The sequence below is a fragment of the Anarrhichthys ocellatus genome, unplaced genomic scaffold, assembly GCF_004355925.1.
Source record: "Anarrhichthys ocellatus isolate YVR2014 unplaced genomic scaffold, GSC_Weel_1.0 scaffold7, whole genome shotgun sequence".
In the NCBI taxonomy this organism is placed as follows: domain Eukaryota; kingdom Metazoa; phylum Chordata; class Actinopteri; order Perciformes; family Anarhichadidae; genus Anarrhichthys; species Anarrhichthys ocellatus.
Window position 1 is genome coordinate 5609602 of NW_022280037.1, and position 24086 is coordinate 5633687.

At 39.3% G+C, this 24086-nt stretch overlaps 1 protein-coding gene across 1 annotated transcript; it reads right to left on the reverse strand.

The window, feature by feature from the left end:
• Nucleotides 1-219: 219 nt before the first annotated feature.
• Nucleotides 220-20221, reverse strand: impg1b (interphotoreceptor matrix proteoglycan 1b). The gene is made up of 18 exons (XM_031847894.1): nt 19721-20221; nt 14991-15206; nt 13877-14043; nt 13718-13746; nt 13319-13350; nt 13143-13189; nt 12876-13022; nt 11759-11817; nt 11277-11470; nt 10751-11182; nt 8725-9362; nt 8175-8264; nt 3393-3612; nt 2805-3015; nt 1935-2120; nt 1618-1801; nt 986-1083; nt 220-395 (listed from the first exon to the last, which is right to left on the reverse strand). The coding sequence occupies exons 1-18, from the start codon at nt 19785-19787 to the stop codon at nt 338-340; spliced, it is 3075 nt and encodes a 1024-aa protein (XP_031703754.1). The 5' UTR covers nt 19788-20221; the 3' UTR covers nt 220-337.
• Between the last annotated feature and the right edge of the window lie 3865 nt (nt 20222-24086).

The following is a 24086-nucleotide window of genomic DNA, read 5'->3' on the forward strand; positions in this document are numbered from 1 at the left end:
ACAGTCTAAATTCAAGATACCACCATGTGTATCAGTTTGTAAATAATAAATACCTCATTGTGAGGAAAGAACATCCTTTGCCAAGGCTATCCAGGAAATGTTCCTACCATTCAATATATAGAATAAATATTAGTTTCCACTTTAATATCCATAGCTCTCTGTCTAACAAGACACTTTGATCACTATGAACAATTAATCTCAACACTTTTAACACCTTTTGACTCGTCTACCGTACCATAGTGTCCCATGTATAGTTAAACAGCAACTTCAGTCTTTGCTACCTCGTGTTTTGCACTGTGGTACTGTGTCAGCTGCTCCTCAGACGAACAAGGTCCCATCAAAGAACGGAGACTTCAAAACATTCGTTATCCGGTGCCCTTAAAAGACAGCATGTTCTGTATTCATTTTGCGGTCGCCATGTCTAGAAGAGACAAGAGAGAGACTGAAAAATAGCTTTTTGGTTGGAATTATACAATAAATGACAGAATATCCTCGTAACTATATCTTCAAGATATTTGCTTCGCATGAATCAAATATTTACTTAAACTGAAGAGAAGGATTATCTTTCATTGCAGAAGCACTGATCAACACTGAACATGGAAATCACTCATGGTTAATATTTGATCATTTTCCAATAATCTTGTTAAAGCTATTATTTAAATGCTCAAAAGTCAACATTGATTTGGTTTGTAAGTGAAATATCAGCAAGGTCATCATGCATAGGTGTTTTACCTTTGCACGCATCATAGAGCTGTAAAGTATTTGAAGTAAAGGTTATTGTTATTGAATATCAGCAACACTTAAAATGCATGTTGAATGTCTAAAGTACGAGGTATCTGAAGTTACTTTATCGTCCTATTTTCAGAATATGTTTCATTAAAGCGTCCAAAAGTCCTCACATGTTCTCCCTTAAACTTTTCTTGTTGGATGTTTTGGGATTTGGAGGCGAGCGTATCTTTAAATCTACAAAACTATCAGATGTTACTTTTCAGTCCTCACCTCATTGTGTGGTATACAGTGATGGAAGTCCACCATTTCTGAGACTAACTTTTCTGATCTTGTTGTGTAGAGTTGTCTGGGGATCTGTGGAGACAGAGAGTAGACAGTGTTTACAGCGTGCTTCATTAATATATTATAGAACCAGAGGCAATGTGAACAAAAGCAGTAGAAGTGTCTGCCAGAAAGAGAGATCTACCGCAGGAGATTAAAGCTACAGCTGCTACTGCAGAGTTCAGTGTTAAAGCTGTACACCTTCGTTGGATTTGGAAACAAAGCGTCGTCAAGGACGAGGATAGTGTGCAACTTTAAAGTTATTAAGACAATGTGTATGATTCTGTGTATCAAGGCCTTTATGGAACTAGCAGATTTAAGCAGATTTAATTACCATTAAAGCCATATTGAGCAGTGTTTAACACTAAAAGATGCATCAGATAGTTTTTGATGGTGAGTGTAAAGTTCTAGATGCAATACGAAGATGAAACGTATGGAAGACGAGAGGAAGGAAAACAAGCCAATCGAGCTTTTGAGAGTGTCTTAGAGCGTATTAATTTATATTACTGAAGTTTAAAGGTTTGAGGTTAGTAGTTTAGTCATTTGTGCACATACAGCACAGTGTACCTCAATACTCAGATGTATATTTTCAATTGAGGCAAAATATTCTTGTTCAGACTGTTGGGATTGGGAAGAAGTAGAACTTGAAGAGTATGGCAATGTGGACACTTGAGTTAAGACACCATCATCATTCTCAAACACGGGGTTCACCCTCAAAGTATTCTCAAAGGCATAGGGAGCAAGGGTATGCCTACAATGTAAAGGAGATGAGGTGGTGAATATAAAAATGCGTTCAATACAAAAATATCACAAAATCACTGCAAAAGCAACGGCCTGAAACTAAAACGGTTCAAAATATGAAGAATAAAAGGGCTTGTACTTACACCAAAGTCACAGCCTTTCTGGTCTTTATACATTTCTTGTTAATGAATATCAAAATGCCAATGATGGCACAAATGAAGCAGAGGCATCCCACCAGGCAGGTCATAATTAGCGGAGGGTCTACTGGCATCAACACCAGCTCGTTGCAGCGTTCTCCGTGGTAGTGCCAGTATTTACCTACAGGACATCTGACAGAGATGCGAAAACATATGCAGGTCAGAGAGAAGCACCCTGTAAAGAGTACTTTTTCACTTTGATTGCAAGGAAAAAAGTGAAACTTTAATAAATACATCACGATGTGGTCATAAATATACATAAAACTGCCAAACAATTCAATGATCACAGATGTTTTTCTTCATAATTCCAAGCTTCCCAATTCAAATTAAATTACTTTTCTAACTAAATAACTGAATACTTTCTCTGGATGCTTTTTCGTAAAAAACATTGTTGTTCTCACGGTTTAATTCTTATTAGTGTATTCACGAAAAGTCAGATATCCAATATTTATGAACTGCTGAACAGCAATAATTATTGTGAGAAATGAATCCTGTCTATTTGCTCAACGTGTACCTTCTATATGTGAGAATACAATGATTTTCATGAATCAACTCTCAAATCTTGAATATCCTTGAACGAAGCATCAAAGAAGGGTTTTCAATGCAGTCAGTGTTTGTGCTTTCAGATAGTTGCAAGCTACAATAGTGAAATGAATGCAAAGTAATATCTATCGAACAGAAAATGAATTTGTAAAGATTCAGCTAGGCTTTTGAAATGGTTAGCAAATAGGTGCAGCCTAGTACATTCTGCAGTTAAAATGTGGAACTTTTAAACAAGCCGAGATCGTGCTGTCATGTTCGTCATGTTGTGTGTACCTGCAGGTGGTTCCGTGCCCTGGGATTATTTCACACAGGCCTCCATTCAGGCAGTAGTCCGGCTGCAAAGCGCAGGTGCTCTGACACGGCAGGCCGTCCGAGCTGCTGTAGCCTGGATCACACAAACACTCTGCCTCTTCGGTCCAACTGTTTACAACGCAGCGTGAAAACTCGTTGCAGGCCAGGAACTTACAGGGGTCCGCTTGGTCAGCTGAAACCGACAGAGAGGAGAGAGAGACCGGAGAGAGGTGATTATATTAGTGCAGCGTCCGCCTATCCCTCACTGACTCAGATCAGAAAGTAGAGGGCATTTTGATTGATGTGAATGACGGTGTTTGCTTTCAATACGATGGGTTTAATGACTTCACATGCTGTCGCGAACTCTTCCAAGCAAAAAGGTGCTTTGCATTTATGCTGCGCATCACCTACAGACTGCAAAAGACAGCAGTGGGAGGATGCGCGTCTCTGACCTTGTTGCTTGATTGAACATGTCACTGTGAGAACAGATGTTACTGTATTGTTCTTCTGATGTCTGCATCCTTCAATCACATAGTACCAAACAGTGATTCTGATGTGAGGACATTTCACCTTGTTCCACTTCCAACGAGCGACTGTCGATCTCAATGTCGAGACGTTTAGAAGCTGCGTTGCAGAAGTCTTCGAGCACACAGTGAACAGCTTCTGTGACATTATAAGGTACCGGCTTGTCCAGTTTCATCTTGCTGTTTACCACAACGCTGCCGTTCCTGAAGTTGAGAACTTCCAGCTGCTTAAATCCAGTCAAATTGGATTGTAGATATGGCAGAAGCTGTGGGGAAAATAGAGGAAAGCAAATTAATGTTTTTATTTAATCTCTTTGTTCAACTATACTCTTTACATTTTTCAGAGGATGTACTGAAATTCCTCATTTTAAAAGATTAGCGTTCTGTGCAGTTAATGATCAGTGAGTAAAGATAGCGTACCTGGAAAGCAAAATTGATTTTATCTTACAGGGCGAAAAGGGAATCATTTTCAATCCTAAGAGGACAAATATTCCCACTTGGATATTTAGGTTAATGAAATATCAGATTCATGTCAGTGTCAATTGTCAGTAAAGATCGGTGTCCTCCTGAGAAGAAGACCAGGACAGCAGAGACCACATTTACCTGTAGTTTTACTTCCACATTGACAGTATTGAGGTTGCCGTAGCACAGCTGATTTTTGAATTATTCAGGTCACATTTTACAGTGTGAACGCTATGAATAGGTCATAATTAAATTTTGATGCGAGCATGAAATCCTGCCATTACTGCACTGACTGTGTAATTGGATCAAGAACAAAATTAGGGTTAGGTTCATAAGCATTGGTGGAAGAACACAGAACATGCTATTTCTAGTCGGTGAAGAGCACGAGAACAAATGAACAGACTAGACACCAAAAAAAAGACTCGCATGACATTAAAGCTATCGCATATCCAAATAAATATATAATGTTCAGTTTTTATTTTAAGCACCGAACAGTAAAGTAAGTAATATAAACCAGTCTTGCCAAAAGTTAGTTAGCCTAGCTTAGCAGAGTAGCAATAACTGCAATAACTCTTCAGCCTCTGACTCCAGTAACATGAATTAATACGGTTGAGCTATCACTACCTCTAATCACATATTATATGTATTGGCAAAAAGATATTGAATTAAGGTTTACATCTTACATATCTGTTAAGCTAAGTTTCTGTAGTTGCCTTCTGCCTTTGTAAGGCAGTAAGAGTACACAGCATCACCAACTCCTGGTTTAAAAAAACATCTGTGCAGTAAAATCAAATCTATGCAGCCACATTTTAACTCATATATTACATTTTCCACATTGTTGCATTAAAAAATATTCCCACTGACTCAGATAACCGGGAAACCCATCTTTTAAGACTATGGACTCGGACTGATGGCGGTGGTGACATTTAGACAGGAGGAAGTCAACCAGCTGAAGTAATGGACCCGCATCAATGTTCATCGATCTGGACCGCTCTCCTTCCAGCCACTTCACGTTCACTACATACGAGGCAAACATCAAACAGCCGAGAGTGTGAGAGGGAGAGATTACGGCGCTCTAGCTGGCCTGGCTGTCAAGCGGGAGATAAGAGGCCTGAAAGAGTTCTGCTCTGATCGGGTTACTTCACTTATCACTGGCAGACAGTTTACCGGGGGCTAGTTCCCTATAGTTAATAGTCTCTGAGCAAGTACGAGGTTCCAAAATACCAAACAAATGGGCAGTACAACTAGGCACACAGCTTGCTATTTGCTCATCCATTTGTCTCAATGCAAAATGTCAAGTACTTGTACCCTGTAGATTAGATACCAATCTGTACGGTTGGCCCTGTTGCCTTCCACTCAAGATCAAAGCCGAGTTCCTTCACAACAAACCTCAGTGCAGTCTGTATTGTGGACTAAGGAACAGTAGACATAATGTAGTCAGCATGACAGAAAACACAACCATAATTTCAGTTTTCTACACAGCCACATATGCTTCTCTGAGGTTACGCATGTATCTACTGGTTCTTGTTTTGGAAAACCTGATCAAACATCCCTTCTCTGATGTTGAAAAAAACAAAAGTCACAAAGAATATAATGGCGCCATGGAAATGTTTTTAAAATGATTTACCGTAACAAATAAAGTAATTCCAACCTCCATGTCCAATTTTATTGGTTGCTTTACAAACCAGTAGGTACAGGAGTAATGGAGGCAAACAGGAGGAATTGCAAGCCGCTGTAGGCTAATGGTTTGTATATATGTATTCATATATATGAGACTGAGAGAAAGTGAATGTACAGTATCACATATGGGGTCCGATATCCAGCAAAACATTACATTATGTCCATTTAAATGGGCTGCGGAATATATATATTATTTGACATTTCTTCATTATTCTTCCTGCTATCTTTCATTGATTTATGAGCCAACTCAGACCAGTTTAAAATATTTGTTTCAAAGTGTCCCTTCTCTGCCTAATTAGCCCATTTAAAGGAAGATATGTTCACTATTCCTAATGGGATGATGAGAATATTAGACGGTAAATACTTACCACTTCAAACGTCTGACCACATTAGTTTTGCCAGGAAGCTAAATACATCGATTATTGAGGAAAGCTGCAGTAACCATGGTTTGGGCAACCATTAAAGGATTGGAGATGGAGTGTTTTTTTCATTATTGTTTTGGATTTTTGTATGCAATTTCTGTCTGCGTGTCCCTACTACTTCATATTGGACTCTCTGATATGTGCAGACATTTATTTTTACGATAATAGGGAAAATGATGCATTCTGCACGAAATCAAAACAGATCAAATTCATAACATGAATAACGAACTTTGCAAGTCTTGTAAAACATATATCCAAATAAGAGAAACTTATTGAGAATTTATCAAAATATAACACATTATTAACTATTTATCTTAACCCTATATCAAAGAAACTCAAGAAACTAATTCCACATGTAGGAGCTCACGTTCCCTCTGCTCCTTGGCATTGCAGCAAACACACAATCCAATTTGTATCGATGCACCTTCTCAGTTTGAGGCTGAGGCCTTTACATAACACAGATCGAGGGCACAGGCCTAAAAATATGTCCCCTCCTTTAACCTCGGGGTAAGCCTTGAAACTAAATAGGGATGCCAAATGATGATCCTTGCTTTGAAGTACGCCAATAAGGCACAGTCTTCAACCACCACCACTTATTTAGAGAAAAAGGAGTAATATAACAAATGGTATAAAAGGGAACATCCCAGCAATGATTAAACATTATGTGCATTTACACACAAATGCTCGAAAACTAAATGACCTCCACCAGTGTGTAATCTATTTTATTTCATTGTACATACAAATAGTCTGTGTTTTTAACACCAAATAACCATCACAGTAATTCTACTGCAACATGCATACAGATGTAACCTGACTGATGTCACACTAAGCAGATTGGAGCCATTAATAGCACAATGTGTCTGGTGCTGGAACTAACCAATTACTTAAAGCTTCTTACCACAAGTCACAAACCTCTGAGTCCTACAATGACTAAGGCAGACCCGGGTCTCATGACTCAGATTACCCTATGCTAGTTTGCACTCTACCATGTACAAAGCAGTACAGTTTTACCAACACAAAATGCATAAAGCTGCATGACTTTCCTGTTAGGTTTACTAAGCCTATATTATCATATCATTCTGCTCCACATTAATTCATCTAGTCATTCACTGACTCTGCAAATGTATCGTTAAGGCTTCAAAACATGCACAAACACAGATGGTCAATGTCATAACATACATATGAGAAACAAATGTACGAAATGAAACTCTGGATATTGTTAGTGAGAAACTAACTAGTCTTACACTGTACACATAAACATACACTCATAGTCCCACAACTGATAGATATTGAGTGTATGCTACCTTATGATGCAAAGCAACGTCAACAAGCAGTCTATATAGTATATCTCACCAGAGAGCTTGCCTGTTCAAAGATGTTTTGCTTACTATTTGACATTTTGGGAAATGTATCTGGTTTCTGCCAAGAGTTAGATGAGAAGATTGATATAATTTTCATGTGTGTCCACTTAAATATAAGGCTATAGCCAGCAGCCAGTTAGCTTAGCTTAGCATAAAGACTGGAACAGGGGGAAACAGCTAGCTTAGCTTTGTCCAAAGGTAACACAATCCACCGCCAAAAGTCAAAGTTTTGTGATTTTACATTTGACAGCGACACTATCAGAGAGCACAAAGAGCTTTAGAGTTGTTGGAAAGTCGACTTTGTTCGCTTTGGACAGAGCCATGCTAGCTGTTTTCTCCTGTTTCATATCTTTATGATCAGTTTAGCTAACCGGCTGCTGGCTCCAGCTACATATTGAATAGATATATATGAGAGCTGTTTCAATATTCTCATCGGTTTTACTTTTACTTCCATTTTGCATTTTTACCTCTTTAAATTTCCACTTAATGGCAGAAGCTTCTTTTTATTTTATAGTCCAGAACTTTGGACAAATCCCTAGCAGACACAAATTGTACAAAATGACATGCTGAAATATGAGTCAAACTGAATCTAAAAGAGTCCCTGAAAAAGCCAAAGGTTTAGCACAATTCAAAAGGTTAAGGCAAAACACACAAAAACAAGCTTGCAAACATTAGAACCAGACTCACAGATAAAAACCAATAGACATGAGTAGCTGCAACAGGAAGGTCTAATGTCTAATGTAAGGACAAAAGCAAAAGCTTAAAACTAAAGCTGAGTACTTCAGAAATGTTAGGTGCTTTCAGATTGTTAGAAACCGCATCTCAAAAAGGTTAGTTAAGAAATAGAAAGGTCATGCTCTCTCTGAGGCATTGGAGATGTAGTTCCAATATGGAAAAAAATACCGGTATGGAGGCTAAAGTCTTCTGTCTCCCAGGCCCAGATTTACTGGAAGCTCCAGGGTTTGGCGAGTTTCTGGACCCAGAGTGCTGTGTCTAAGTGAAACAGAATAATGTCTTTATAATGCGGATACAATGGCTCCTCTGAAATTAAATCATAAGCATACTGCAGATTTGATGAAGAATTTGGCGATTGGTTTATAGCCATATCACACTTTTAAGACTTTCATAAAAAATAAAATCTGTTCAAGAAAAAAAAAAATGAGTTCATGATAATTTGCTGTTCATTTTAAGATTTAAAACATGTGAGGATAAGGCTTGTTGCAAAGTGCATCCTCACTTGCGCAGGAAAACAAGATTTAGATTGAGCACCAACTTAGGGCTACTGTAAAATATTCATACTCTACTAGTACTACTAAAATAGCATATAAAATGAAAGTTTTACAGTATTACACAAATGTACTTTCATCACACATTTCAGGTTGGGTTAAAAAAGCAAATATGACAACGAAGCATGCAAAATCATGATATCCAACACAAAAGCTTGTGTACCTACCAGCTCAAGAAAGGTATTCTCCAGTGATTTATACTCTGGGGAGCTCTTGTTGAACAGGCCATCAGAAAACATCATGTTAGTGACCCTCAAGCTAAAGAAAATCACTAACTCTTTGCCCTGATCCACTGCGGTCATCAGAGGGCTGCTGACTTGTCTCATAGCTGGTGCAGCCGTGGATTCGTACGGGCGTTCGTCAGACTCTGAGGGGAATCCGCTACCACTCTCTTCTTCCACAGGCTCGGTCGCTTCCGCCTCCACTCCGTTCTGAGTTGACCCTATGTCATCTTGAATGTTTGGGTTCTCAGGAGGCAAGTCTGTTGAGACCGGGGCCGCTCCACTGTGCCCTCCACTGGACTCATCTCTGTCCTCGGGGGCTTCGCCGCTCTCCACAGAGGATGGCGAAGGCTCACTCACATCTGATTCTGGTTCAAGGCCTTGGAACACATCCTCGTGAGATGACGTTGTAGAGACTGGGACTTTTGCTTCTATGACAGATACCTCAGTAACTGTGGGATCTGCAGACCCTGGCAGGTCCAGGTTAACCTCAACAGGTGTATCAGTAATTACTACTTCTGGTTGGGAGTCGGGGGTCGCTAAGGGAAGGTCCTCATTCTGTTCGCCATCAGCTGGTTCAGGTTCTTGTAAAATAAAACAATCAGAAAATAAGTTTTAGGACCAGGAGTCGCTTTATGTATGAAAGAAATATACAGTTACACTAATTATTATATGCAGGTATTATTGCATTTAGGCGGGACACTCATGCATCATGTTACTAGAGCTGTACCATAGTTTAAAGCGTCAGTCATAACAATGGCATTCAAATTCTAAATCATCATTTGAATGAGGTGCAGCTTCTTTTTTTTTTGCATGTCTAGTTTAAACCTTGTATTTCTGTATAGTTGCAGATCTACATTAGGCTACACTAATCTTTGTTTCGACTTTTACCCCAAACTCAGCTTGACAAACCGGGTACATTTCGTATCGCTGGAAACACCACTAGAGTTCCAGTTGAAGTTCTGCAGGTTTGAACAAAGTTTGACTGCACAGAATGAGTTTGTAATGACTCGACCACCAGCAGGCCGCTGCTTGTTAATGGGTTTTAATATGATGTATTGCCTCAGCAGGGAGCATCTCCATGCGCAAAACCAAACCATCAAGTCTAATTGTACTGCAATTTCCATTTCCCATGAGAGGCGAGTGTTCTGTGCTTATATGTGTTAGTAAAAGTAAAAAATAGGTCACTCTGTATTTGGACAGTCCAGGGCTGATATTCACTATCAAGTGACTTTACTGTGTCACTAGAAGGTCTGTGGAGTTTCACGCTTGCGATAGTGTAAAATTAAGATTAACATTCACCATCCAGTTAAAGTTACTCTCAGGTTGGGGTTAATGTTAGAAATGGGGCTGTGTTACGTAATGTATAGACATACAGAAAAGAGATACTTCTTCACCACCCAGTGTGGATCAACACTAGACTAACCAATTAAAGTGCTGTTAAATGGTAATAAAATAAAAAGCAGCATAGTTTAAGTTCAATCAGAAAGATACATATAATTCGTAATTGTTTTTCATCTAATATTTCTTTCTCCATTCCCAATAAGTAACTTGGATTGTTTGTATTTTAGAGATTTCTATTCAGACAATTAGTCATTTCTTTGGCATCAACAATTAAGATTAAAATGTACTTCTCCCTCTTACCCTTCCAGCCTGGGGATGTTTTTTTGTATTACCCCAATCAGCTGTTCCTTATGCTGTATCTCTAGACAATAACAGCATCCTCCCACCACTTTCTTCAGATTCTCAGAAGAACCAAGACTTAGAAACCAGAGTATGACAGCAAAGTGTGGGCTAAGTTGTGGTTGAATCATGAGGTTCTTCCTGTTTTCTGTCAATGGCTCTAAATGGAGTCCAAACCTCAGTCTAATGATTTGCTACTCAATAAAGCTTTGAATTCGTAAATGTGTCTCTCCTGATTCAACTTCAGCATTCTGTTTTTAAAACAACATTGAACCTGAAGTAGCCTTACCGTCTGTCAGCGGTCCTTCAGGTTCAGCCTCACGTCCGTCATCATACTCAGTTGGTGGTATCTCCCCCACCTCTGGCCCTGCTTCCTCTTCCTGCTCTGTGATGGTTTCCAGTTTTGTGTCTGGTTTCATAATGTCACCGGGCTGCTCAGCAGCATCTTCTGTGGATTCCTCCTCTGCTGATGACATCAAAGGAGTCTCATCAGTCACGGCAGGGGTGCTTTCTGGGACGACGTTTGGGATGAAAGGCACGAAGGTGTGTGTTTCTGGTTTGGTTGTATAAGCTTCCAAAGAGTTTTCTAACACTGCCACAGTGGGGAGAAAACTTTGGGTGGGAGAATTGCCCGCTGTCGGTGCCTGTGTGGTGTCTTCCTCCGACACGGCACTCTCGACAGGATTCATGCCGAGCTCAGCAACTGGATACACCGTGGTTACTGCAAAGGAAGCGTTAAAACATTTATACAGCTTTAAAATCTTATTCTGAGCATTAACCTATCATTTTATTCAGTAATGTGATATTGTACTTACCAGCCTCAAAGCTGAGTGTCTGTATGTCCAGTGGCAGTAACAGTTCCTGTTTTAAGGCCTTTACGATAATTTGCTTCAGTTTAGGGGCATTTACATCCTCGTCATGCTCAGATTCCTCAAGACCGTCAGGTTCATCATTCAGCTCTGTTTCTCCATTAAAGACCACAGCGTAACGCACAGACACATCCTCTGAGCTGATAAACACAACAAATCAGGTCATAAACCCTCATAACAGACAGACCTGACTGCTAATGGATGGAGTCATATCCCAATAGAGGACATTTTTGGGGATGTTATAGTTTCTCCTGAGACTTAATGATAAAACGTTTCAATTAAAGTCACTTCAGGGGAAAAGTAAAAGAAATGTATTTTTGGTGTCTAATCTTTTTTTTACTGTGCTTTAATGTCAGAATCAATCATTATTACAAAGGGAAATTACAGTGCCAAACCTTTAAAAAAAACTTTAAGAAAACTAAACCCACCGAAATCCAAGAATACGAATCTCTTTAAATCCTGGAACGTTTTCAAACACACGAAACATCTAAAGAAAAGAAAAACAAGAGATGCAAAAGACACAGGAGCATTTTTTGTCAATGCTGCCATAAATGGTTGACTATCAATTAGTAATCGACAGAAAATGAATGCTAATTATTTAAAGAAAATTGGCAAACATTCCCTGATGCCAGTGTCTCAAATGTGAGAGTTGTTATGCTATTCTTCCACTTTCCCAAAAATGCAGTCATATGGTCACAACAAGCAGAAAGTGAAGACTAGTGGCCTCTATAGTATGCGCCAGGGAGCTAATTAGGGGATTGGGAACAGAGGTGCATCTGGGTGCGAAGGTGTCAGGTGATAGCTAAAGGTTGAAACACTGAAGGCTACTGCAGGGCGGGGGGGTGTAGTGGCTGGCAAACTGACAACAGGTACACAGAGTAAGAAATATTAAGAATTGGTAAAAGCCATGACAGTTCAATGCAGATACTCATGTTATAAAGCAATGAAGTTCAACCTGAACCTGATTAGTATTAGTGCACACCGTTTACATTTCTCTGTGATCATATTGAAAAAAAAACATCAATGCATGGTGGAATGTTTTGCCTTTTTGTGGTGGATGCACTGTTTAGTTCGTACAACCAACATTTAGTTCCTCAAAAAAAAAAAGAGACATGATATACTAATGGTTTTACAGCAGTAGAAGTGATTCTTAACAGCTGTGTTTAGAGTCTCAGTCGATGCCTTCTTAGTCAAAGATAATCTACATGATTAGATCTTACTATTTCAGGCTTGTGGTCATTTAGAAGTCTTAACTAAAGTCCCTTACACATGCTACAATCAATCAGGGTGAGATTTACACTTATTACAATGCCGTAAAAGCTGTAAGTCAAATTGATCTCATTGTAAGACATCTTGCATAATGATACAAAACTGCTGTGAAAGGACAGAATAGGGGAAAGAGAAATTTAGGCCGGGACAGAGAAGGAGGGTTTTTCTCCAACAGGTCGCAGGGGACAAACTATACAATGCACTGTGTGCTTGTAGAGGAAGAAAAAAGGCAGACTGCTAACATTTAGGGTCTGTAGACTCACACTCTGCTCTCACCTTGTCTGTGAGCTCTCGTGTGATGTCACTGTGGTGAGCTGTTGGGTTCCTGAGCAGCTTGCTGTATGTCGGATCCACGATGGTGACTCTGAACTCGACAATGTACTCCTCATAGTTCTCTTTTATCATGTTGTGGTCTTCATCGATCTGGAAAAAGAACCGCCAAATGGTATTGTTAGACTAATGCTGCCTGATTTTGCATGTGCTTGGATTGTTAAATATTTAAAACCTTAAATTATGATTCTGAAACTTTGTGGGTTAACTTACCACTTCAACTTCCGTCGGTAGCAGAATCAGCGGGGGTGTCCAGGTGCCTGAGACAAAACAGGGATCCATTAGTAAATGTATAACGTTGTTATGATAATGTATTGATAGATATTAAGTTCATTAAGTAATTGAATTGCTTTCACTAAACAATATTGGTGCGTTAGTGTTCAACTCACAATCCCTTCCTGCCTCGGTGGTTTCAGCGATTCTGGAAATAAAGTGTTTTTGTGACAAATTCAGTTAGATAGTTATCAATATTTGCTGAACTACATTTGTGAGTTAGTCAGGAATCCTTACACTTTTAACCAATATTTATTTTTGCCAAATATCTCAAATATTCAGTTTTCTGGCTGGGGTGGCCAAGGATTAGTTGGTTCGAACATCCTTTGAACATTTTTAGCAGAGGCGCTAACAGCTCCTCTGATGCCTAATTGCCTCCGGACATGAAAACACTGATAATCATTTGCCACTTTGCATTGTTAAAACCATACAAAACATTTTTACATATGAACATATTTTTGGTTCAGAGGAAACTCACATTTAACACAAAATTTGAAAAGGATGTTTGTACATACCCTTCCATTTCAGCTTGCTCGGCTACTTTCTAGAAATAAGAAACAAAAAATCACTGATTTACACTTAAGAGTGACGAGAAAACTACATCGCAGTCTGAACATATGGCCATAAAAGTCGACTTGTCAATGAAGGTAGCCGTGTTCGGGTGCTTGACTCACTTTGGCCACCATGTCCAGATGCTCCTGAGAGCTGCTGAAGTTCTGGGCCAGGTCGTCCATGCAGAGGTTCTCATGCTGGCAGGTGTAAAGCCAGGCACTGTATTCCTCTGAGTTTGGGACTCTGTCCAAGAAGATCCGAAACGCTTCCCATATCGCTTCCTGACAAACTGAAGAGATGTCACATCATTTTTTTGGATGTTTTGTTTTGACTTTTCTCAGAAAATATGAGAAATAAGTATAAATGAGACACCACCTAATCTTATGTTTAAAAAAACATAAAGGATGACTAGACAGGGCATTACATATATTTGCAACAAGGATGGAAATTACAGCATGGTGAAATCAAATGACTGAGGATAAAGAGGATCGCTGGTATTGATCTTGGCGTCTCTGCATGTGGGGAGTTTGCTTTGATTGAGCGATTTAAGATTATTGTTCCCCTGAGGGAAACATTTCAGTGCAGCTTTACATATGAATACACAGCACAAAACATTATAATTTATAATCGGGACAGCACAAAAAGGTTGGAATGCCTGTTTCAGTAAATGTCAAACGGTACATTTTAATCTTTGCATGTCCGTGACAATTTTGTGAATATTAGAATCGTGAGCACAAAGAGCCCCTGCAGCTTTAATATGTTTTATCTGCCTCTGTGGGAGAAACACGCTGCACATTGTCAAATAGAATGATGCCTGTGGGAAATTTATTCTCTGACAAACTCATTTCCGGATTGAAGCGATTACCTCGAATACACCAAATTAATCTGCCTCATTTTAAAATCATACGCCACAGCAGCTGTTGTGGAACAATTTGTATTACTTTGCCATTGTAACAGCCAAGGTGGCAATCTTCTCCCCTTAAATCATCCACAATTCATCTCTCTTGGACAAAGGGAGTTATTTGCATAACTTCATCAAATCAAGTGCTTCCCTAAAACTGCAACGTTCAGCGGCATCTTGTAAATGTCACCAGGCTCTAAACAAGACAAATAACAAACATCTATATTAAGCTTCATGTATGCTTATGCACATACATTGAAAATGTTTATGTCAAATGTTTTGGGGAACCATAAGATGTTATTATATTGCATAAAGTTACACATCAAACAGGTTACCTCTGAGCTTGTAATATGCCCGATGGCTGCCGATGACTGCTTTCATCGTCTCCTGGGGACACACTTTGACCCCCGTGTTGAGGAGCGCCGACCTCTTTGTCCGGTGTCCGTTCTGCTCTGCTCTGACATTTGTGGTGTGTCTGATCGGTCTGGAGGCTTCTAGAAAGTGTCGGTACTTCACATCCCTGAGTCCAGAAAAACCGTGGTCATGTAGGTCTGCAAGAGCAGTCAGTGAAGTTGTAAGTTCAGGGAAGAAATATAATATTTTTTACAGTATTCAGCACATGAAGTTTAAGTAAACAAAACATGGATTTCACCCGAGACCCGAACAGTATCATATGTGTGTATGCGTCTCTTGTAATTTTTCCTGGGCATGTCGCAGTTTGCAATACTGCAAAGGCAAGGGCTTTCATCAATCCCCATTGTGTTACCTCGTTCTGCTAGATAGTGACTTAACATTTTGCAGATGCTCCACTCATCTTTAAGGTTCTACATGGTAACAAGGGCAAATACCAGAAGCGACTGTGTTGTATTATACAGATGTAGCAAGTTTGGGCAAACAGTCTTCTCAGTCAGAGCCCCCCACTACTGAAACAGTCTCCCTATTGAATTAAGAGAGAGCATTAATTACCTAACCTTTAAACAAAAACTAAAAAGATGACTTTAAACCAAACCTGCAATCACAAGTAATTATACTACTTCATCTCTGGCACTGCCATTAAATACTCTCATTGTTTTTACAAATCTGCTATTTTTGTAATGTTTTTATGTATTGTATTTTGTTGTATTGTACTGTACAGTGCTGTACGCCAGTGTTTGCTGTAGCATTGTTCTGCTATTAGGCCTCTAAATTGTAATAACCGGCTCAGGGACTACAGAAGAAAATTAGGTATCCAACTACCTCTGGCACATTTAAATTAAGGTGAACCGTGAAATGTTAATTAATGTGCACTGTCCCTGGTAAATAAAGGAATCAATAAAAATAAACATATACATTTCAAAACATTTCAATCTTTGAGATTATTACTTTAAATCAAGGTGACTGGTTTGTATTAGGAGATACAAGTTAGTTTTTTAGGAAACTGCAATATTAACAGCTTAACAATTCAATTACTTGTTGGATAAATAATGCAAACTTAAAAAGTAGCCACTCATTTGAGACATTTGCCCTTATGGATGAAAGCTAAACCACAATTGCAAATATTATTTGCTGTCAACAAAATACGCTGTATTAGTTTGCGCTGTAACCAGCAGAGCAAAGGGTCGTTTTAAAAAGGGGCACTTCACCAATTTCACACACACACATCAGTTTAACTGTTACAGGGAGTTGTACTCATTCTGTGAAAAAGGCAACAACCCCGAAGATGTCAAAGTGATGTCATCTCATATTGAGCTTGAGACTTTTAAAATATTGACATAAAACTTGTCTTATGGACTTGGTTGTGGAGACGTGGGCATTAGTAAGTATAGTGAAACATGAAATCGAGCTGCCCTCCTTTGCTGTAAAATCCATTTGGCCTCTGCTGCAAACATTTTTAAATCTGTCTCTTGCACGTCCTCTTTATTTATATAAGCGTAATACTAAATGGCTGGAGTTCCCTTTAAATATCTACCAGTGCTAGTCTTGTGGTGTGTATCCAGGAATCAGGCCGTTAACACCAACTACCACAGAGGAGCATTCAATTTGACGATTTACCCATTGGCATCTTTCCAGCCGTCTTACAGTCAGTTAACTACTGCGTGCTCTGCTGCTGCCTATAAGTAGCATTCCGTTTTGCAGTAAAAAGTATATTATACACAGAGGGTCCCTGAGAGTCTATTTTGGGATATTTGAGCAGAAACAAATCCTTTGTATGTGATGTTAATCCCCTTAAAGGTGCAATTTGTTACTTGAGCTTTTGAATTCACTGTAGTGTAAAAATGTCTGGGGCCTGAAGCTTTGAGGAGCTGGTTTGTGACTGGAAGGTTGTCATATTGAAGGCTATGAAAGTGCACAGATGTGTAGAGAAAGCAAACGAGTAACTCTCTCTTCACCCTAAGGAGCAATTGCCGAGATTCCCTTGGGCGACTTGCCCCATGTTGCATCACTGAAGCTCAGTGGCCAACGGATGAAGTTTTGCTGGGCAGCATCCAGGTGTGGATGTGCAGAAATGCACGCATGAGGATTACAATTTAAATGTGCTTGTGCAGCAAACCTTGAGATTAAAACGAATTACGGACGGATACCCATGGTGATTTTAGTGGTTAACAATCACATCAATTATGTCATTTTGACGCTGCAGACATTATGAGGAAAAATGCCCTAATTTTCTGATCACCTTAGTGACGAAAACAAGCTCAGCCACCCTGGCATTACAGGAAGTAATTCCACACCACAAGCCAGCGTGCCAGTCAACTTTTTCTTTCACAGTCACCCCATTGAATAAAGCTATTTTAGAAGAAAGGGACTCATTGTGATGCCAAATGGCAAACCTCAGAGGACTTTCTAAGACAATAAGCCAGGATTTATGAGCCCAAAACAGAGACTCAGGGTCATCGGACCAAACAATGGACTGTGCCTCCTCTGGATTAGGGAAGAGAATAAAGGTAAAAGAAAAATATAAAAAAGCAAGTGAGTGTAATTAATGTATTCACTATTACATTGGCATCAGACACAGAGCTTTTAGCTGGAGATAAACAAAACAAGAGGGAAATCTTTATGCATTATTAATGCATCTTCTCAACAGCCATTAATTAAGTCGTGCTTATTGGAGGTAGTCATGGCCAGCAGGCTGAACACTGGACCAAAAGCAGAGGAAGAACAATACAGAAAGACACAATATCATGAACACTTGTACGAGCTAATACAGCACGTTAGCCCAGCTGCAACATTAACTAACATACACTGTACAGTAGTATTGCAAGATATTGATAGTGTATTTGGATGTAAAACATGTTTCAACTGTTGGTCCAAAACAAAAAGAAAAAGATCACCTTGAGCGATGGTATGGGCTTATTAGACTATATTCTAATCAAACACAAAATAATCAAGTGATTTACCAGTAATGAAAGTGATCATTACTTACAGCCATTATAACCATGACATTAAAATAATAATTTTGATGATTACTACAGTTTAATAACAGATTTAACGTGTCTTTATTTGTGTTGTTGGACTATGTTATATTATACAACAACTCGATGCTGAAACAAGGAAACATTGTCTTTCCATAATGTCATTGTGACATGAATATGTGTTGTGATGGAGTAGCTGTGGAGGCTGACAAACAAACAACCTTTATGAAGCTTAAAGTGTGTCTCTGACAGAGATGTGTGTTCAACCCTACAGCAAATTATATACATACAGTAGGTCACAGGTCACAGGTCGTGTTGGTTGTTGCATTGCATTACACATATCGGTGTGTTTTGTTGCGTCCATATGTTGTGTAGCATAACTGAAGTACTGTGCATGCCTGCTGTATTACTCGTCATTGTTCAGGAATTAGAATTAAACTTGGAATTTAGATAAATACACAGGCATTCATTGATATTTTGCGTGACATAAATGGTAGAGCAAGAAAAGAAAAGAAAAAAGGTGTTAATCACTGTATTACTAATAACCTCTACAATGACCAATAATGTTTTTCTCAAATCCAAATTTGGCTCAGCGCCAAGAACATTGAAAGATTGCGTGCATTGACATTGTCGCCTGTAGCTTTGTGGGCCAGTTTAGTGTTTGACAGGCAGACCCATTCACCTGACAAACCTCCCCATTCCAAACATTTCAGCAGGTCAGAAGGTGGTCGGAAATTTAGCCCAATAAATCATGCGTGTTTCCATTATTAGTCACACCAGCAAGACAACATATAAATGGGTTTTTTGGAATTCGGTAAGCTTGAAGCCTGACTTGCACATGCAGAGACACGAGGGCCTGAGTGAGAGGAGGGAGTGTTTGAGCGGACTTTAATGCCCAGTGCAGCCGCAAAAAGGCCTCACAGCAGAATTACAAGCCAGAAAAGATTAGCGTCCTGCGACACTGGGAACAGAATGGCTTTTGTTTCCTTCAGGATAATGAGCTCAGCCGGGCACATCACACAAAACAAGACAACCAGTGCGAACGCATTTGCTATGACTGGTGAAATTATGCTATCTTTCTCTATTATAGGACTATGCCCATTTAATTCATAGTGAATATTCATGACCTTAAAAGTGGCTTAACAGTGCTTGACATTTTTCAAAAAAAAAAAAATCAAAGATCTGTCTGACGATGAGGTAAACCTTTATTGTTTGCAGAGAGAGAAAAATAAATAAATCCTATAAATAAGATATATAGCAGAGTTAAACACTATTTTAACTGTTGCCCTTGAAGTGAATAACCACCTCTTCAAGTCCCGTCTCATCCAAGACCTCATTGATAGAAAACCTGCAGGAAGGTCTCCACATCAAGGAATAATTTGCCATTAACGACACATAAAGTAATGTTAACGGTTTAATGTTAATGTTTTTTTATTTTCCAGGTTTCCAAGTTCCGTCCTTCCTGAGGCAGGTGTGTTGTAGAAATATATTATTGCCTGACTACTTCATTGACAGAATTACATCTGTATTTGCTAAAAATGTAATTTTAAAAAAAGTTACAACTTGCAAACATGCTACTACTATCTCTTTCTCCAATCATAACACAAAGTTAAATTACTGAAAGAAGAATCTCATCCGCGTTAACAGGAATACCAGCCTCCCAAGTGGATTCTTACCTTTGATTCGACTTGCTTGGAGGGTAAACAGACACAAAGTGAAGAATAGTCCTGACTTCAAAAGCATGATGGGCTAATTTATGTGGTTTTCAAACCCAAAGTTGTCATTTGTAAAGAGACTGTTGCAAACAACAATATAATCCACAATCTCTTTATCTTGAGTCCATTAACAGAGTGTGCAAGAGCCTCCTCATCTGTGCTGACAAGGTCTTCAACTTGTTGGCACGTTCCAAAGGAGGGTGTCCAGTCCACTCCTATCTGTGCTGCAGCTCAGTCCTTCAGCAGCAGTTCTGTTTTTGGATGCTGCTGGACCCCTGTTGACAGCTGAGGTGGCTGCATGGGTGGATGAGCGGAGGGAGCGAGGAGAGGTAGAGGAAGGACAGACGGATGAACGGATGGAGTTTTGGCTCAAGAGTTTCCTTGTACACTGTCAGTGTGACAACAGTGACGAGGTTAAAAAAGCAGGCTCCGTTTTGAGTCTAATCCCTTTACCTTCTTCTTGCTGCTTGTAATCCCTGCGGGGCCACGTGGCCGCCTGGCCTCATCCTGTTAACCACCTTCTGGACCCTCATCTGTCAGCTGAACAAACTTGGGGATCTGCCAGCAGCATAGACCAGATAACTACTTCCCTGAGATGCCCCCAATTTAATCACCTAAACACTTTTAGTGTGTTCTTATCGACCTCTACATCCCAGTGACTGCCTAGCTCTTCCCCTTCTCTCTCTCTCTCAGTGCAGATTCTGCCTCTCAGGCCAACAATTTTGGGTGCCAAGTGAGGTCAGGGTTGCAGTTTTGTTCGGTATTGTTCACCCAGCTGCCAGTCAAACAATATGCCTCATTCCTACTCTAGCTGCGCAGCCAAGTTCAGGCCTCTCTTCTTACTGTAAAGCCTGCCCCTTCCTTTCCTCCTGCTTGCTGTCTGTTGGAGATGCACCCGTTTGATCCTTCTCCTGAGGTGTCTTTTTGATGCCCACTTGTCCCATACAAAGACATCTTTAATGTTGCTTCACAGAAAGAAAGAAAAAGAAAGCAGGATCAGGATAGTCTCTGTTCCGTTACATGTCCTCTCTTTCTCTCTGCAGGTTTGGGTGCTGAAGGGGATGGCTGTGCTAACAGAAGCGAGTGGAGACGGTGGAAGCATGTGTGGCCTCTCCTGTTATGGTGTATCAGGGTCGGAAGGCTCCATGTTGTTTGTCTCCACCCCCGCCTCATTCTGTGTAGAGGATTAGCTGCCCTTGTTTGGTTGTTAACAATTTGCTGAAGTAAATAAGCCTCTTCAAGAGCAACATAATCCCCCCAGGCTGTTTTCTGACACAGTAATCTGAACCTTTAACTAATGATTGTAGTGACACAATAAGTAGCATTATTCCGTTTTTGCAGAAGTTGTCGTGTCTAATATGAAAAAAACTTGTTTGTAATAATAATAAATGAACACTCAAATAAAATAAATCTCAATGCCCTACAGTTTAGCTTTAAAACCAGAAACCAACACAAACACACTGAATTCCATATTATGTAGTTATATTTCACATATTCATATTCAATATCTAATTTGTGTGTAATACTGTGTTGATTACTGAAGGATACATTTTGCTCACCTCTCTCTCCAATGCCTGGTCAGATTTCAGGGTATTTACTGTCTTCTGAAGTTGATTGAATACGAACAGCTCCACTCATGGTCAGAAACTCCATACAGCACCTCTAACTTTGCATTCATGAAGCAAAATGGCTGTCAGTAAAAACAAAAAACAAAAACACATTTCATTTTGGACATTCATTTCAGTTGCAATTAAAAAGGGGTGATCAAAATATTATCTCTAAAGCTTTTGTTCCATGCAAGACCTTGACATTTTCAAATAATCAAACCCGACCCTTCCAGTAGGTGACCCTGAACCAAATCCTTCAGCATTAGGGTCAGTGTCACAGATCAGGTCGTGGTCAAGCTTAAGTCAAAGATTTTTGGCTCAGGGTGAGGATTAAGAATAACTTTGACATTCACCCCGAAGCATTATTATGAAGTTTAAGTCTAAAATAAGATGACACTAATGCAACAGCCTTGTTGAATTTTAGCATCATATATGCATAAAAGCAGCCTAATCGTGTAGCTGACTCTTGTAGATTAATAATATATTCTCTGATTCACTGTATATTCATGAGTCCCTTTGATATTTCTCCCATGATAAACAAATCCTTGTCAATCTTAACCAGGAATTTTGCTCAGACAAGCTTGACCTTCTCCCGCCGGCTGATGACTTGAATCATTGTCCAATTAGAGGGGTCAGTTTAAATTATGCAACAGAGGGAAAGTGGTACTTGCAATCTGTCAGAAGGGGTTATCTCATTAGGGACAGAGGCTAGGTGTGCCTGGCTGGCAGAGTCGGGCACAGCAAAAGACACCTCTGCTGTTACAGCTGCAATATAGCCATTACAGCATCTATGTGTGCAGTAACATTTAACTACTTTAGACAGATGTCAAACCTGAAGATGACACAATATTACTATTTGATATCATGCACTATTTCCCTTTTCCACAAACAGTTTAACACAGGTTAAAATCCCACTTGGCACACACCTGTTCTCTTCAATTTGCTATTATAACATTTTTTTTACATTGCTCAATTTCTATGTTTGTATGCCATGTCCGTTTGGGTAATGTTAGCTATGTTAGCTTTGCAACAAGCCCAAATTTACTGCAGATTCATGCTTGGTAATCCACTCTGAACCTTGAGATCCTGAAAGTTTATTCTTGACCATGTACCATCCACCATCCCCTCTGTACACACTGCAGAAGAAGCATCTTCTCTTACAAGCTAGCAGTAGAATTAGCAGTTTTTTTCATGGAAAACCATTCCTACCAGCGGTTTGGTTCATAACAACGTCCCTGGTGGGCACAGAGGTGTTTAATCTATGAATCTAATAATATATAAAATGCCAAGGGTCAACATAAATTAAATTGGAAGCACAGTTTCACTGTTTTAATAGCTTTTTTTGTTTTTAGCACAGACACACCAGATAGGACAGCATCAAATGGCAAACGTTGGCAAACTGTTTAGGAGTTACAGATATCTGATATTGTTGAAGAAATTGCTTATAAATAAATAAAATACCATAACGTTTGAATAATTGATTCACCCAAACAGTGGGATTTTTGAACCATTCCTTGAAAAATATGGATCTTTCTTTGTAAAGTATATCTATTGTTCCATATCGAATGGCAGTGCTTGAATATCATAGACCATGCAAGCTGCGCCTGTTTGTGGAAGTTAGAAACACAACTGGGAATATTTTCAATATTATAATTGCACACCAATAGAAATTTTAATCCACTATTTTCTGAGAAAAAATTCATAAAAAATGGGACCAAATGTTCCCCAAACGCTCTATTAAATTGTGATGTAATCCACCCCACCCCAGGAGATTAATTAAGGATATTGATGGAATCAATCTCTTGTAGAGTCAATGGTGAATCACAGGACTCTTGGTCTTTGTGATCTGTTAAAGGAGTGGTCATAATTTGTGTTGTTGTATTCTCTTAGATATTAGTTAATTACATTGCATTAATAATAAAAATTGGTAGAAGAGCTCTGTTCAAAGAGCCATCAGGGATCTGCCAACCTTTCGGAAATACTGTAACTTCTGTAAACTTCGAGCAAATGACGACAACAGGACTTAGCAAATAACCAATGAAATTGCAGCAGGGCAACAGGTAATCAGCCGGACATGGCATTCATTTTTATGCCAACCGCACTTTGCCAAAGGCTTTGAGCATTGTTGTTTTCCCACAACGGAGGCCCTTGACATTGTGAGTATGGCACTTGAGTCAAGCGATTTAAAAAATATATTATCCAGACATTGACTGAATTATATAACAATAATTAACAGCAGCAACCCAGGATGTTTTCTGTCATGCATTACACCAGAATTATATAATTTTCTAAATTACTCAGTACCACTAAAGTCTCACTTCATTCTGCTGCCAGCAGCTGGTGACTCTACTGCTTATGTAATCACAGGTGTAAATAAGAAATAAAAAGCATGAATCTCTGAATGTCAGAAATGTAATTTGTAATTGTATTCTACAAAAATAAGAATCTGAGCTGCCCTTACAAAGCCAACATGAAGGTGCAATAACTGCCATCCCAGCTTTTGATTCAATTGAGATTCAAGCAATTTGGTGTGGTAAAGCTACCTTTAAATCACATATATAGATGTATTTGACTATAGTATTGTATAAATTATATAGGCCTACCTCAAAAAAATTCTAACTAATTTAAACCCTCTATTTATTTAAAGTGAGGTTCCAGCTTTAAACCTTCTCTTGGAGAACTGAGAAAGACGAGTGCCTCAGGGCTACAGTCTAACATTA

Coding starts and splice junctions, on each gene's coding strand:
- impg1b (XM_031847894.1), bottom strand. CDS start 19,787: ATGCTTTTGAAGTCAGGACTATTCTTCACTTTGTGTCTGTTTACCCTC. Junction 11,818..12,875: donor CACGAGAGCTCACAGACAAG/GTGAGAGCAGAG, acceptor TCTTTTCTTTAG/ATGTTTCGTGTGTTTGAAAA. Junction 9,363..10,750: donor TGAAGGACCGCTGACAGACG/GTAAGGCTACTT, acceptor TTATTTTACAAG/AACCTGAACCAGCTGATGGC.